At 43.0% G+C, this 16,560-nt stretch overlaps 1 protein-coding gene across 12 annotated transcripts in view; it reads right to left on the bottom strand.

Annotated features, from left to right (window-relative positions):
- The window catches only part of DENND1A (DENN domain containing 1A), a 240,738-nt gene that overhangs the window by 101,808 nt on the left and 122,370 nt on the right, over positions 1-16,560 (bottom strand). For all 12 annotated transcript variants that reach the window (XM_077306060.1, XM_077306062.1, XM_077306051.1 and 9 more), the window contains exons 6-9: positions 13,133-13,202; positions 12,666-12,746; positions 10,154-10,207; positions 3,816-3,926 (exon numbers count right to left, since the gene is read on the bottom strand). In XM_077306060.1, the coding sequence (XP_077162175.1) occupies positions 3,816-3,926; positions 10,154-10,207; positions 12,666-12,746; positions 13,133-13,202 (316 nt within the window). The remainder of the gene's footprint in view (positions 1-3,815; positions 3,927-10,153; positions 10,208-12,665; positions 12,747-13,132; positions 13,203-16,560) is intronic.

The raw sequence follows: 16,560 nt of genomic DNA, 5'->3' as shown, positions 1-16,560 counted from the left end.
AGGGCCTCTTGGCTCAGCTAATGAACCTGATTGCATTTCCCCAAAACAAGACACAGCTACTGCCTGGCACTGGCCTGCATAGGCATAATCCTGTTGTGGAGGTTATGTTAATTTCAGTAACCCAATAGTTTAGAGAATCCAAGTGGGAAGTATCAAAGGAAACATGTTAACAATCCCAGGCTTTGCTGGCCAAAGAGCACAGCCCCGTTTCCAAACAAAGGGCCTCTTAACGTGAAGTATAGCCCATCATCTCCTTGCAAAGGCCTTTCTTCAAAGAGTTAAACAATGCTGTGGACAGCTTACTTGTTTGGAATTCTAGCTTAACTACCAAGCTCAACCAATAATGATTTCTGTTGCCTCCAGTGATTAGGCATTGTGAGCTTCTTAATCAAAGTATTAACCAATGCAACAAGAACTCCCCAAACGCGTAATAGCTGCACTGCTATTTATCTAAAAGAAAACAGGAACACGCATGTGAAGCATGGATTCCCCCCCCCCTCCTTGTTAATCACAAGCAGGGACCTTCTATTCTCAGAAGCTAAGTGCTACAAAGAAAGAAAAGAAAGAGCACACTACCAAGTACATTTGTAGCAGACGTCATCTGATTAGCAACGGCTGAACAGAAAACACGCTGTTAATAATAAGACAACCTGAGAAATGACTGACTGTCAAAGCTGAAGGATTCCAGCAGGCTGAAAATGAGATTGGCCCCACTGTGCAGCCGCCTGTGGTTTCTGGAGGGTGGGGGGTGGGAACGAAGCATGCTCATGACCCATGCATATAACTAATAATGCCTTAAGCGTCTTAGACCCTCCTGTGTGCTTGAACCCTTCTTTGAGCTCAGCCAGGACTTTTAGGGTCAACTAGGATGGCCCTACCCATGTAAGTCCACGGCGGCTGTCCTGCCTTACTAGAGAAGGAGTGTTTGGTCAATTAGTTAAAAAATCTTTAGGTGAAAGAATAAGGGGAAACAGTCTGCCTAGCCTGTGAGTGCTCCACAGAACTCCTCTCTGTTGGATTTTAGGTGCCTGTTAGGAGCAAACAATGCAACTCAAAGAACAAACATAAAGCAATCACTTTGTTGAGGTTCAGAAACAGTCTTCAATTTATTGTTGTTGTTAGGTGCGAAGTCGTGTCCGACCCATCGCGACCCCATGGACAATGATCCTCCAGGCCTTCCTGTTCTCTACCATTCCCCGGAGTCCATTTAAGTCTGCACCAACTGCTTCAGTGACTCCATCCAGCCACCTCATTCTCTGTCCCTTCTTCTTTTGCGCTCAATTGCTCCCAGCATTAGGCTCTTCTCCAGCAAGTCCTTCCTTCTCATGAGGTGGCCAAAGTATTTGAGTTTCATCTTCAGGATCTGGCCTTCTAAGGAGCAGGCAGAGCTGATCTCCTCTAGGATTGACCGGTTTGTTTGCTTTGCAGTCCAAGGGACTCGCAAGAGTCTTCTCCAGCACCAGAGTTCAAAAGCATCAATTCTTTGACGCTCGGCCTTCCTTATGGTCCAACTTTCACAGCCACACATTACAACTGGGAATACCATAGCCTTGACTAAACGCACTTTTGTTGGCAGGGTGATGTCTCTGCTTTTTAGGATGCTGTCTAGATTTGCCATAGCTTTCCTCCCCAGGAGCAAGCGTATTTTAATTTCTTTGCTGCAGTCCCCATCTGCAGCGATCTTGGAGCCCAGGAAAATAAAATCTGTCACTATCTCCATTTCTTTCCCATCTGTTTGCAAAGAGGGAGGGTCGTATGCCATGATCTTTGTTGTCTTCAATTAGCTAAGTGTTATTTGGTCAGTCTCCAACAATCTGAAACCTTGCTTGACTTTCCCATATAGGTGCACTCTATAACCTAGACACCTTCTGCACATCCGTCCCCTAATTGTTGTCCATCTACTGCTTTCCTGCATCTCACCACCCCATTTCTTTCAATGAGCAGCAATGCTGCCAAAAGCCCAATACAGGTTCAGTTGTGCCTCTGAATGAATAAAGAATCAGCTATAGATAAGCATCCAAGGCCACAGACGATTGTCTGGTAACTTTCTAGGACTTTGGCTTCTGTAGACCTCAGTTGGAAGCCAGATAAGGTTGCTTGTTCCTTAGGCTGCAGCTTGCAGGGAACTCCCGGCTCCAATCCAACCCAGCCTGCCTCAGAAAGTCATCTCTCCAATATATCCTCCAGCATTTAAGAGAAGAAAATACAGCAAGAACAGATTCCCCCCCTTCCTTCATCCCCCTCCCCAACACTGCTCAGAAGCTAAATATGTTTTAAGTGCCTTGGAAGGGGGAAAAGGTGGAGAAGGGGGAAGAGGAGGAGGGGGGGATAAACAGAAGCCAATCTGTGAATAAGCGGCTTTCAAGTTTTTAGAAATATCAAACAAGCCCCTGCAGCCCTACTACTTGGAGTCAACTTTCCCATCGTTTTAAAAAGTTTTGCTTGCAGTTCAGGTTCAGGCCTGAAATGCATGAAGGCCTAAGCAAAGAACCTGTGTAATATGCACCACAACACCTAAAGCTTACCACTTTCTTGGCTAACTGGCTCTACCCACAGCCACAACTGGGGAAGGAGCAGGAGAACTGATCAGAAGTGAGTGGCAGCAGTGGCTTGTTCCCTCCAGCTTATCTAGCAACAGGTGCTGCTCTTTCCTCTTCATTAACTTCAGTATGGCTTGTTTCCGTTTTCCCCATCACTTGTTTTCTGGGCATAATAATGGCTACAATCAAAAGCGGACTCTAGAAGTACACAATTGCTCAGATAGTAGCAGACAACAAGGAAACAGGAGCTTCAAAAATGCCTTTCAAGTATTTAAGTCAGCAGCATTAAGGAGGGGGAAAATATTTGATTCACCATTTATCTAGGGAAACCAAAAAAGAAAATCAATCAAATATCCATTTACAGAGCAGACCACAAGAAAAACTTATATTTTCTTCTATTCAGGAAACAAAAAAATCACAAGATTATTGACTGCTAAATCACTGAAATACACAGATCTAAACTTTGAACTAAACCAAGCCGTGTACGTGTGTCTGTATATATGTGCTGGCTTTTTTTTTTTAAGTAATGGTGAGGGGCCATTTTTAGAGCTGATGAGCTTTTGAGTGGGCTGCAGCTTTCATCTCTCAGGTACTTGATGGACCCTAAGTAGCATTAAGCCTGCATCCTTGTCCAACAAAATTACGAAAAATGCAGTGCTCACATACAGTACTATCCGCCCTTAGAGTTTATCAAGAGAAGGTCATGAGAAGATCCATCTGAAAGCATTTACCAATTTTTAAAGGAAAATATCAGAGCAGGAGGGCACAAAACAGGCCACTGCTAATACCACAAATGTTATTATAAAGCACCTGCATTGAGAGAGAAAAGTTTGTGCTTCAAACATTTCAGAGGCCAAGAGGTCTCAGCAAAAAAACCCTTGCACTGCCACAAAGGAGAGACTGCTAGGATAGCCATTCAATACACATAAACCAGCACTTGCAGCAAAGGCAGTAGCCGGGGGGGGGGGGGAGTCATCCTGACGCAAAGAACACACTGGTAGCAGGGGCAAGAGCCTTAGTCCCTCACTCCCAGCTGGAAGGCGCCAACTAGTACTTCAATTCATTTTTATGTAGCACTCCACTTTCCTCAAAGCAATGTACATGGGGGGGGGGCTCCTATTTTATCCTTGGATTGTCCACTGGCTTTACACTGACTGGCCTGCTAACCTATTGCATTGCTGTTCCATGGTGGCCCTCCCAAGAGTTGCCTCCTCCCTAGCAACCATCATGCCATTGCCCAAACAGAAGCATGTGCCTCCCCCTCCATCTACTTACAGTGCTTAGCTTACTACAGCAAATGAGGATGCGGCGTTCGTACAGCATACTGGCGTAGAGGTGCAGCATATTGTTCACATCCACAGCTACAAAATACTCGGTCAGATTTCTCTAGGGAAAGAAGCAAGAGAGAACTTGGGTTTTTAGAAGCCAACCATATGATCTAAGCACACCCAGAAGCAACTCTTGCAAAAAAAGCTGCCACAAAAAGCATCACAGCCAACGGGATCTGAGATCAGAGTTATTCTCTCCTAGATATTGTGAGCTGGAACTAAAAGCCCCATCTGGCCTTCCCTGTAATCCTAGACAAGGAAGGGTTAAGGGGACTTAACCAAGAGGCAGCTCCAAAAATCATGGAGGGCACTGGCCTAGCAGAGAGAGCCAATTTATACCACGAAAGGACCTCGCTGTTAAGGTTTCCAAGAAACTGTAAAAGAAGCAGCTCTATAATATAGTGATCAGGACTGACAGCTGGAAGCCAAGCAGAATCACATGCTGGAGAGCTCAGCTGATCTTTTTATACATTTCTATAAGGTACAGAACACAGCCATGAGTAAGTGTGTTAATAAAAGCACATTTAGGTTAATTTTAAAATTCAAGTGAGGCCTTTGGAAAACTGAGTAAACAAGAACACACACACATACACACACAGACATGACAAAGAGCAAATAGAATTTAAAAGCATGGAGAAGCCCATTAGCACTTTTGACAGATCCAAAGATAACTCTTAAAAAACCCCAATACTTGGCCCGAGGAGTTTGCCAAGAAGCTTCATACTGTGCAGAAATATGTTCCACAGCTTGCAGTCCAAATACAAAAGGAAAGCTACAGACAAAAAATTAAGCCTGGGCTTTGTAGAGATCTGTCATGTTTTGTGATCCTCCCCCCCCCCCAAAAAAAATTAATACACAGCAATATACACACACTGGATAATAAAAGGGCACATCGATATACTGGCGTCCTTCAGGTCTCATTAAACAGCTTGCAGCGGGGCAGTGAACACCACATCCAGGTAGAAAAAGAAAGAACAGATTTTGTCAAAAGCCCCACTCAACTGGCATGTCCTCCTTTCTTTCCCGTAGCTTTTGTCCCATCTGTGCTGATTAGGCAAGATGTTTGTATCTAAACAGAAAGCCATTCAGAAGCTGTCTGCTTCGTGGCTCAGTGATAGTAAGAATACGGCACGTAGAGACGACATCATAGGGCCAGTCTAAGACATTTTCATGCCTGAGGTGGAAAATCCAACTACCACCATTTGCTCAGTCACATTTGAACATATTTATTATTTATTTATTCATTTTTCAGACTTATAGGCCACTGCTTCCAACCAGTCGGCTCGCGGTGACTAACAACATGTAAAAATATAACAATCGCAACATATAAAATGATAAGATCACTCTAGCCCCTCCTAACCCACCAACACCAGTCGATCCCCCCTCCCTCCCCCCCCCCCCATCTCGGACTGCTGAATGGCTCCAGAACAGTGATGTAACCATTGCGGGAGTACTGGGGTGCTGGAATGCTCGAGGAGGGGCAAGATCTCCCCTCTCTGTGGCCTCAACCAAAGGCCTGGCAGAGGAGCTCCATCTTGCAGGCCCTGTGGAACTTATTAAGCTCCTTAGCTCCATCAGAGCCCTCCGCTCTTCTGGGAGCTCATTCCACCAGGCGGGGGCCAGGGCCAAGAATGAGGCTTGTGCAAGAGATGCAGCACACTGCAAGAGCTAATCTGTCTTCTGTTCTGCCATCCTTAATCCACTGGCAGAGGCATAAAGGTAAAAGTATCCCCTGTGCAAGTACTGGGCCATGTCTGACCCTTAGGGTGACGCCCCCTAGCGTTTTCATGGCAGACTCAATATGGGGTGGTTTGCCAGTGCCTTCCCCAGTCATTACCGTTTACCCCCCAGCAAGCTGGGTACTCATTTTACCGACCTCGGAAGGATTGAAGGCTGAGTCAACCTTGAGTTGGCTGCTGGGACTGAACTCCCAGCCTCATGGGCAGAGCTTTCAGACTGCATGTCTGCTGCCTTACCACTCTGAGACACAAGAGGCTCTTCGAGAGGCAGAGGCAGAGGCGTATATCTGTGTAAAAAAGCTTGGTCTGAAAATGGCAGAAAGGGAACTTAGTAGAATGAAATGCAGAAGAGGACATGACTGTTCAACAGGGAACTGATGAGTTTTCAGGACTTTATAAAAATTGACTGTTCAGGATAATGCTTAGAAGCCATGAGAGGAACTCTTAGAATAAACTTGCCAGTACTGAGAGATCAAAGACTGCTGGGGCATGCTTCAGCCCTAATGCAGTTGATAAAGGGATTACAAGATTCATACATGGTAGATTATGAACATCTAGAGTGGCACAAGAATTAAATAGGAAGAAAACTAGATTTGAGATTCAGATACAGCTGGGCAGTTCTCCACTTAGGGGAGAGTAAAATGACAGAGAGTGTGCCCTTAAAAGTGGGATACACCGAGAAGCTATAAAGAGAACTGATCTACTTTGCAAGAAGGATACAGGATTGAGACAGTTGAAAATGTTAACACTTGAGCTGCAATGAGGACCACTCATCAAGCACAGGGATTACTTGAAAATGCAGCAATGAAACAAGACAGGTAAAGAGTTGGACTGCTATGAGAGAAACCCTCTTGCACACTGTAACAATTGAAGGACCAGTTCTTCAGCAACTTACTGTTTTGAAATTAAGCCCAATTAACTGCAGTTAAACTTGTACAGATCTGGTTCCTAGTCAAGTCTGATGATTAAAGCTAACAGTAGACCTGATGCTTAGCTGAGCATGAAGCAGAGATTGTTAAATTCGAAGGGGTGCAGAGAAACACTTCCAGTGCAGTATTATTTCTTCGTGCACCCCCAACTTTCTTCTCCAGGCCTGGCCAAGGCAGAGTGGCTTGTAGAAGCCAAACATTGGCAATGTTGTCCGAATGGATTTAGTTTCCTTGGCCATAAAGGCTTTTAGCACAGAGAATTCACCCTGGTTGCCGTTACAACTAAAAATCTACTTTGTACCGCCTGGGTACCAAGTATTATTCAAGTCACAGAGCAGTGGGGGAACACACAGGCTCAGAAAACAAGGAATGCCAAGAAGAAACTGCCATTATAGTGAAGAATGTGTCAACCAGCCTTGAACTCAAAAGGCTCTCCCTCCTCAGCATTTGTTTTGCATTTGCTTCTCTTTACTCCAAGACCCACACTTGCAAAGTTTATGAGGCTATATTTTTCATTACATCCACTACTCTGTTTGTCTTACCCAGAATGTTTTCAGTCTTCTTAAGGCAACTCCTCTGAATACACCTCAAGAACAAGGCTGTGGACACCACCCAGAACTGCTGTAGTCATTCCCCAATACCCACTCCCTGTCCCTGACCTACCCCAATGCTGAACAAAGATGTCTTCAAGTACCATAAGTCACGCCCTTTCCATAGACTGAACGTCTAGCTTTTAAAACCTTTTCCAAGTTTTCCTGGCATAAAGCCTTTGGGGTTTTATAATGCCCTTTGATTCACAGGCATTTAGAGCATCTACTGATCAAATATTATGGGAAGCTGACTCATATATTAGAATTCCAGCCAACATTAGCAGACAGAATAGATGGGGGGATTGCTTCTGAAGACTGTGTGTGTTTGTGTGTGTGTGTGTTATGTGCATGCACATGTGCATACAAACATATGGTTTTGTGCATAGCCAGCCACAAGAGTTTCAAAGAAGGAGGCTGATGAAAACAGGCATTTCCAATCTTGGCATGTTACTGCTTCATGGACTTTACCCACATGCAAATCTAATGCAGCAAACACAAACACATTTTCCAAGGTGTGTGTGGGGGAACAAGTTACTAACTTCAAATTTTGTGTGTGCATGTGTGTACGTGTATGAGGCAAACCACGTGTCCATACACACAGGTTTTGCACCTGTGCACAGCACATCTTTAGAAAATCCAAATCTCAAAGTCAATGAGCTATCAAGCTACGTGCCTTCAAGGGAAGCATTTCATAGCTTCTAAGCCCAGGTCTTCTTTGGAACCAATCAGAACCAATCAGAATGACAGTGTTGTGATGGAGAGACCTCTTTGATCACCGCTTCTGTAAGAGGGTAACAATCATTCACAGGAGGACAAATGGTAGGAAAGGTATCTCCTTATGCAATCCAGTCCTGCAAGAAAGAACCTATCCCAGAATCCATCTGTCTATCGGTGAAAGTTCTGATTTACACAGTGCAATTCAGATGAATTACGATTAAATTAGTGGTGCCATGTTATCTTCTCCTAGATATTCACAAACTGTCTGTTTGTACTCAAAAGGAATCAAGAACAGGAGTGGTAAGAGGTGGAAGAAAATGATTTCCCATCTGAAGCCCTTCTTGAATTCCAAGGTGGAGGCAGTTTCTGGAACTAAGATAGGGGAATATAACCAAGCATAACAAGAGGAATCTCACCATAGCTTTTTTTATTAAATTATTTATCCACCATCAGTGTGCAGTGTTTCAGACATATACACAAAGTAGACTGTGCTTTCCTATTCCAACACCCTACAACTAAACAACCAGCTGATGAGGCATCTCTAGGTAAAGGATAGTCAAAACTTTATATAGTTCCCACTGATAAGCAAGACAGGGAGCTTGATATTATGAGTTGGAAGTTTCACTCTGCTACAGCTCTCTTACTGTAACTTCCAGATAACATCTGCATGTCTCACTACCCAATTATACCAAGGCAAGGAGGTCTCTTACCTTCAATCACCTCCCAGAAACTAAAAGCCTGTTTACCTAAGTGTTTCAAGCTGAAGCCTACAACCTAGTATCAAGCCATGTGGCTCCACAGTTTGACTACTGAAAAGTCTTCCTCTCTGATCTTTAATTGCCTGAATGGAATAAGGTACTTCAATAAATTACAATAGTTTATAAACTACAGTTATAAGGATTAAACCTAGATTTTGAATCCTAGCGGTCTAAGCAGTGGCTGGACAGATACAGGGCCTGCAAAAGGAAGCTCCTCCACCAGGCATTTGGTTCAGGTCGACCCAAACTACTGTTTCCCATCGCCCCCCCCCCGCCTCCCTCCTATGTCTATCACTGCAGACCCGCCCATCCCACTGGGTCATCAGTATATGTTGATTTATTGTTCTCCTAGTGTTCTATCATTCCATAATATTGCTGATTGTTATTATTGTATTACTATAAACTGAGTTATCTGTATCATTCCTGTTTGATGTAAACTGCCCTGAGCCTTTGGGGGAGGGCAGAAAATAAACAAACAAACAAACAAATAAATACTTATCAAGAATGCTTTAGACTGATGCTACATTGAGCAGGGGGTTGGACTAGATGACCTGTTTGGCCCCTTCCAACTCTATGATTCTAAAAGCACAAACTGTGGTTTGCTTATGATGTCTGAAAGCAGTCAAAGACTTCATGAGGAAATGGGCTTCATGAGGAAATGGGGATTTGAACCCAGGTGTCCCCAGTCCTAGTCCAGCATTCTGACCAGTACATCTGAAGGCTTTCAACTCACTAGATCTTTTGCTCTGTTCTTTTAGCTGTCACCGCTCTCAGAGGTTTCCTATCCAGACAATGTGCTGATCAACAGCCATTTAGCAGGCATCAGGCCCAAGCATCTGGTCCTCAATCCTAGACAGTTCGCCATGTGAGGACTGCCTCTGCTTTCTTGGTGAAATTGGTCCAATAATTATGGAGCCTCTAGGCAGGTGTTAAGTTAAAAGTTCCCTTCCAGAGGGTCACAGATGATTATGCTGATTTAGATTTCCCATCAGGCATGTTTAAAACATTTACTAACCAGTATTCAGTGGCTGTTTGTTCAATTTCATTACGGATCCTTTTTAATATTTAGAAACCATTTTTCTTAATGTTTCTCATGGTGGAAGGGAGAAAGGTCAGTTTTTGAAGCCAGCAGAGGGAGCACAATACTTGATTTTGGGGACAATTGCTTGGACACAGCAGAAACTTGCAGCCTGTTTATTGCTCTCTGTAAAAGCTTCTGTGCATGGTTAAATACCAAATTTATTATTTATGTCCCCTTCCATACATGACAGGTTTTACAATGCAGATTCCAGTATATCAGAAACTGTGGTCTGATATGCTATTTACCTCCTCTGTTTTTTTTAAGATAATGACATTCCAACTGGAGTAGCTACACTCCAACTGGACTTCTTTCTTGAAGGCTTTTAAGATGGTTGTACTGAAGCTACTTTTGAAAATGAGAGCTATCACAGCTGTACTGAGGCTGAAGGGTCACACTATGCCCAATTTGAGATCTCAGGCATCTCACAGACTGTTCAGTGGCCAGTGTGATAGTTTAGGGAGACTTACTTACATTTTCCGGTATGCTGGGAAGTTCTCTGGTGTCAGGCACAACAAAGTAAGAATGCTGGGGAAGAATGAAAAGAGTCTCAGAGACACAGTTTGCAATACAAAATAAATGTAAAAATAATACTGTAAAACCTCAACAATAAATGCCATTAAAACTACAGTGCTCCCTCCTCAAAAGTCATTAACTCTGGACAGGTCTGCAACTAATTTCTGCCCCTCTCCATACTTAGCCACAGAAATAGTCTGTGTGCTGGTTTGTTTCTTCCATAAGCATGCAGCGGAGAAACACAAGGGAGATAAAAATATTGTCTTCTTCATGGTAAGCGCTTATATGAAAGGGTAAGCTTAAAAGTTTCACAAAATTTTTACTCAGGTAGAATGGAACCAACAAAAGAAAACAAAACTTTGAAGTGTTGTGTTTCTGAGGTGTAAAATTGCAAAGTTAAGCCACATCAGATCATACTTTTGGTTCTGATAGTTAAAACGGAGACTGGATTAATCACTATAGCTGGAGCTAGGCAGAGTGGATTTCTTGAGATGAGAATTTCAGTGCCTGCAGCCATGATGAGCAGAAACAAAATAAGTGATCTGCATAAGTTTTAATGCATCTTTTAATGTGGGTTTTTTAAAAACAGAATTGAAATGCTTTTTAATACAGCATCACAATGAACTTGATGTGATTTGTGATATTAGTGCTATTTTGTGTTGTGCTTTTACAAGCCTGCCCAATATCTGTTGTTTATCAGCCATTACAGACTGAAGCACCATATAGACTGATACAAATAAAAGGTGGTTCACGCTCTAACAATTTAGGGATTCCAGGAAGAGAGTGGGGGTACAGGGAGAGCTGCTGCATTGTAATGAGTAGAGATGGAAGAGGGCTGTAATTGTACAAAACAAGCCTGGATCCATAATTTGGTTTTGAAACCACCAGGCTAAGAAAGACAGAGCCCAAAACAAGCTCAGATTCTGAGCTCTGCTTTGATATATTTTTCTTGCTCCACTGCTCATGAAATGTCCAAGGCAAAGGGAGGTCAAGAGCATTCCTTGAACGCACTGGAATGCAATGGCCAAAACATACCAACCTCTCACTCTGCTTGTCTTCTGTATCAGACACACATGCTGTGTGAGGGATAGCTGGCCTCGGTACAGCTGAGATTACTTCTAACACCAGACCAAACAACTCCTACCTGTCGACTGACATTATGGAGCAAAACTACAAGGGAACTGTTTGGAGTCAGAGGTAGGTGTGGAAATTCTAAATTGAGGAAAGTTTTCGGACTCAGATTTAATGATCACAGCTGAGAAAACAGATGCCACCATTCAGACCTTCTCTGCAAAGCTTCATGAAAATCACATAACAACCCATCCAATTTGTCCTTGTTGAGATGGTGGCAAAGCACTTCTGTGGTTTATAAAACAGTTCTTATGAAAGGCACTACCTCATTCAAAAGGGTGTACAGGGAGAAAGAGAGAGAGAGAGAGAGAGAGAGAGAGAGAGAGAGAGAGAGAGAGAGAGAGAGAGAGAGACCAACCAAACCTTCCCAACTTGAAGTTCTACACAGAGCTTCTCTTCAGGAGGAAACTAACTCCTGATCTGGGATGTGAAAGGACACTTCTGGAATACATTACACCAGTGCCCCAGCCTCTGCTCTGACTTCACAAGGTCTTCTCAATGTACATGTTGATTTATAAAGCTAAAAATGACAACAGCCAGCAGCTCTAGGAGGCCAACCTTTCCCCGTGTGTTAACACCAACTCAGAAATGAGACAGAAATGCCCCCACTTCAACAGCACTGAAATGGGAGGCTGCCCCAAGTTCGTGAAATGGTTTCACTAACTGAAACAAGAGCCTGCAGTGGTGTTGCCTCCCCTCTTCACCTCTCTACTAGTTTTCAGATACATCTGTGCACTTGACTGTAGGTACCACCTTCAACTGTCCAAAGCTCTTCTGCTGCCCTAGACCACTTGGCCATTGTTGTCTCATTTGCTTGGCACTGCCTCCCAGAAAACTTGTATGAGTCCTTACCTTCTTCGTTCCACACCTCCCTCCCCCCAACAAACCCATCTTTTCTTTGGCACAACCCCTTACTCCATGCACCCTACTAAAACTAAGCAGAAGCATGCATGACTAGATGGAAAGCAAATTCTTCCCTCATTCAATTCTAACACCATTTCCCTCTCTTCCCTCAGTTTTTATCCTGAAATCTCCTTGGGGTTGGGAACCCTCCTTCATGTACTCAGCAAAGCAAAAGAAACATTGACGGAATAATGTATCATTTACTTTCAAAAATGTCTTATCCCCCCGCCACTCACATACATAGGCAGATTTCAGTATCTGTGTGTATGTTTTGGCTTTCCCAAAAGAGTTGTAATTTTATTCCTCATGTCAGCTTCTTAAATCTGAGTCAGCTATTTATCAGACCAATACTAAAAATGTTACCATTGGGATGGCACCTTGTTGCTTGAGGATGAAGATGTTGTCTCGGTTTTGCTGTATTTCATGTGCTACTTACCACACTGAGATGCACAGATGTGCCTGGCTCAGGGATGGGCAGTTTATAAAGTGTTTCCAAGAGTTCATACCATTGGTTATCCTATAGGTAAAAACAGTACATTTTAAACAGATGTTTTGACATGGACTTCCAAAAGTATGAAAACTGTGACATTCTATATATTTATTTGCAAAACTGATGGCTTTACAAGGGCCATCAAAGCCACTAGCAATTTAAAATATACATGATAAAATCACACTTATTAAAATCACATACCCCAACATACATAAATAAAACAATTAAAAGAGGATTTTTCGTGTTAAAATACATATAAATACACATTATATTTTCATAGGTGGCAGATCTGGGGATATTTAGAAGGAGTGACACCAGACTAGACTAGGTCAGGTATGAACAGAATCTCGGGTTTGTTGCCAATAAAATTTAATTCACCCATAGTAATAAAACTGAGATATTCATATACTTACCTGGCACTTTGCTGTATAGTCTGCCAAAATGTTGAGCAGTTTATAAAAAACTTCAAACCATGGGAGATAACTAAAACAAAAACACACATACACATAATGAGTTAAAAAAATCTGTCTGCGCTGCAAACTTTAAAAAAAGCAAGCATAACGTGGATGCAATTTTTCTCAAAGCAGCATCATCTTAGGTGGATCTTTGGCAACAGCACATCTCATTCTCTTCCACACTAGCCAGGGGTGGGGAAGATCAGCACTAAGAAAGACCTGACATTTCTGTCCAACACAAGCATGTCTTCCAGGGAAACATTCACTCCACAAAGTCAGCAAGTACCACTGATGTGCACAGCAAGATTACTTTATTGGGGTTTTGGATCAGGTTCCCATGCCTGGTTTCAGTATAATAATACAGAAAACATTCTGCCGGGGAATTCTCTTGTAGTTCAGAAAGCCATACCATTTCAGCCCCTCCTGGCCAGGGAAAATCAAGTGTCAACAAGGGTTAAGGCACTATGCTACAATACGGCTGCATCTATCAGCTGTAGGGAAGTCAGTGCCCCTATGGTCAGGCCATAATAACAAATGAAGTGAGATGCAGCAGACATGACAGATAATGTGAACAGAGCACTACTAGTAGCATCTGCCCGAAGCTTGGGAAGACTACTGAAAAATTTAAAGTTGCTTATCAACAACTTGCTGATAAGGAATTTTCTATGACAGCATTATCACATCCGTTAATAGGGTCCAAGAAACTCCAGGAGTTTCTGCTTACTAGCAGGCAGAAACACAATTACCAGTACAGGATAGCTCTTCTGAGTTTGGCATAAAATGTAAACATTCCAGAGGGATTAAAGGGACCATAAAGTTTTGACTCCCGTTTTAAGTCTCATAAACTTCAGAGTTAAGAGCTTCCCTAAAGAGCACCCGAAAGAGGCAGGCCCTTTGGCGCAAAACCCTTGCTCAGAGATTAACATAGCAAACACATTGAAGCAGTAGAGAAAGGGTGCTTTTTTGTATTTAATCATAGCATAATTCAGGGAAAGCCACACTTGAGGCCTTTGTAACTAACGGTTTTCAAATCAATGGACTTCCTATTTAACAAGTCAGATCTTGCATTCATAAAGAGACATTTACACACACAGTGCTTCCTCTATGAAATGCAACAACCAAAATTAGGTTGAAGGACAGACATAAATATTTCAGGAAATATTGGTACACATTTGCACTGTCTAAATTTGACCCAAACAAGAAGCATGCATCTCTGGGCAAGTGCAAAGTGCATTTCCCTCAACTGCAGAAACTGGAACGCTGTATTTTGATTTATACACAGCCTTGACTGTTTCTAGAATATAAAGTTAAAAAATGAGACTGTTTACAATCAGCAACACCATATGCTGTACAAATAAAATACATACATGAAATAAATAATACAGAGAAAACTAGCATGATCCTAGAAACAAAACACAAATCAATGGTGCAAGCCAATTAAAAAAAAAAAAAAGGAGGGGCCACCTTAGAATATTTCCCAAATTTGTCCATGAACTGCTTGATGAATATCTAGCCAGGGCAGGACTATAGTTTTCAAACCAAAGCCCAGGCTTATGCCACTTCAAAAGAGGGGCTGTTTCACCCTGCTGCGGGAACCATTCACAGCTGCTCTGTATCTTACCAGAGAGGCCCACAGAGCTTCCTGCATGGCTTCAATACACCCGTTGTGGCAGGTTTACACTCCCTTCCCTTCAAGGATGCTGGACCAGAGGTTCCATGTGAATGCTGTCACTCAGCAGCCCAGTAAATAAGTTTACCAGAGGAGGCAATGCAGAACAAGGAGAAAGGTGTCCTTTATGGACACAAGTAAGTCTCTAAAACATTCTTTAAATCACTTCCAGTCTTTTTACCAAGACTGGCTGGACCAGTAAAAGATATCACCCCACTTGCTTTTTGATTCCTGGACAATCAAAGATTTATCTGTCGTTTCACAACAGCTATACTGAGCTGCTGGTGGCAGTACCTGAGGAATTTAAAAGGGAACTGGGGAAGGAGACCTCTTTCTCCAAATATCTGCCATTGTAGGCATATGCAGCCTTTTAAAAATCTGCACAGCCCTCCTTAGTGGACCAGAAAGTAGCTAGTCTTTTTCTTAACAAAGATGGTTGTGTGCATTATTAGCCACTCCAGTTGCTTCTAAATGGTGAGGTTCTACCGACAACGTTTTGGCCTCTTCAGCTTTGCAGTATTCGTTTGAAATTGCCCACTGGGGGCTTTTGGATGCAAAATTATGCAATGCTTGCTTCATTTTGTATTTAGCTCTCAAACTCATCAGCGGCCTTTCTTCCATGAAGCTCAACAAGGCACGCATGAAGCTACTCCATATTCTTTCCACAATAACTCTGCAAGGTAGGCTAGTCAGAGTCTGCAACTCACAGCCAACACACACCTCATCACAAAACCATGCCTTCTCACTGTTTTTGCAATATCAACACCAAACTCTGGAATGTTTCTACTACATTTCTTTACCACCATCACATGCACAATGGGCCAAGGTGCTGCACACCTTGCAAGTTCACAAAAGGAGATGCAGAAGGGGGACACAGCAAGAAAGGTGACACTTCAGGCAGGAGGAGGTGCATCTTACAATAAAATCTCTTTTTAAAGGTCCAGGGGAGAAGGTGAGGGAAAACTCAGACCAGGGCATGATGGGAACTGCAGGTTTTGTAATCATACTTGTTGAGGCAAAAGAGAGGAAACGGCATGACAAAACTGGCATTTCAGAATGCTGAGCTCTCCCCCCCCCCCCCCCCGACGTTTCTCTTGCCAATAACCCAAACAAATTTCATCACACTCTAGCAGCAGACACGTGCACTGGGGCAAGTACCTAAGCGAAAAAAAATGGGCTCTCCCCCATCCCACTGAGAACCCAGTAAGTCATTTTTTCTGCATATTTCATTAACCTCATCTGCCATTGCCTATGCTCACTGCGTTCCATGTGTCGCTCCTAGCCCAACATGATTTTCAGAATAGCATTGCTGCTATACCAGGAAGAAAACTGCAAACAAAACAGTCCATCTGAACTGGGGGAGGGGGAGAGAGAACCACCCCAGTGTGCTACAGGAAATATGTATGCTTGATATATTTTTTATAATTTGAAGGTGACATCAATACAACACAGACACCTCATGCCCCTTTGCTACCTCGGGAATAGAACTGGATCTTGCAACATACAAAGGACATTAGGCTTCCAGAGAATTGGGAACATACCAATTTCAAAAAGTCACTTTATTAACAAAACAGCCAACAAAAATATTGGCACACACAGAAGCACTAAAGCTAGGATATCTGACAAAAGGTTTAGACACTCGGCTGACGGTTCTCTCTAAGGTGTAAGTATCAGATGTAACAGAGAGCGCCTTTGGGGACCTGGGCTCTGTTTGCTA

This window comes from Paroedura picta, chromosome 12 (assembly GCF_049243985.1).
Source record: "Paroedura picta isolate Pp20150507F chromosome 12, Ppicta_v3.0, whole genome shotgun sequence".
In the NCBI taxonomy this organism is placed as follows: Eukaryota; Metazoa; Chordata; class Lepidosauria; order Squamata; family Gekkonidae; genus Paroedura; species Paroedura picta.
Note: the sequence above shows the minus strand (reverse complement) of the source record. Positions and strands in the feature narration are given on the sequence as shown.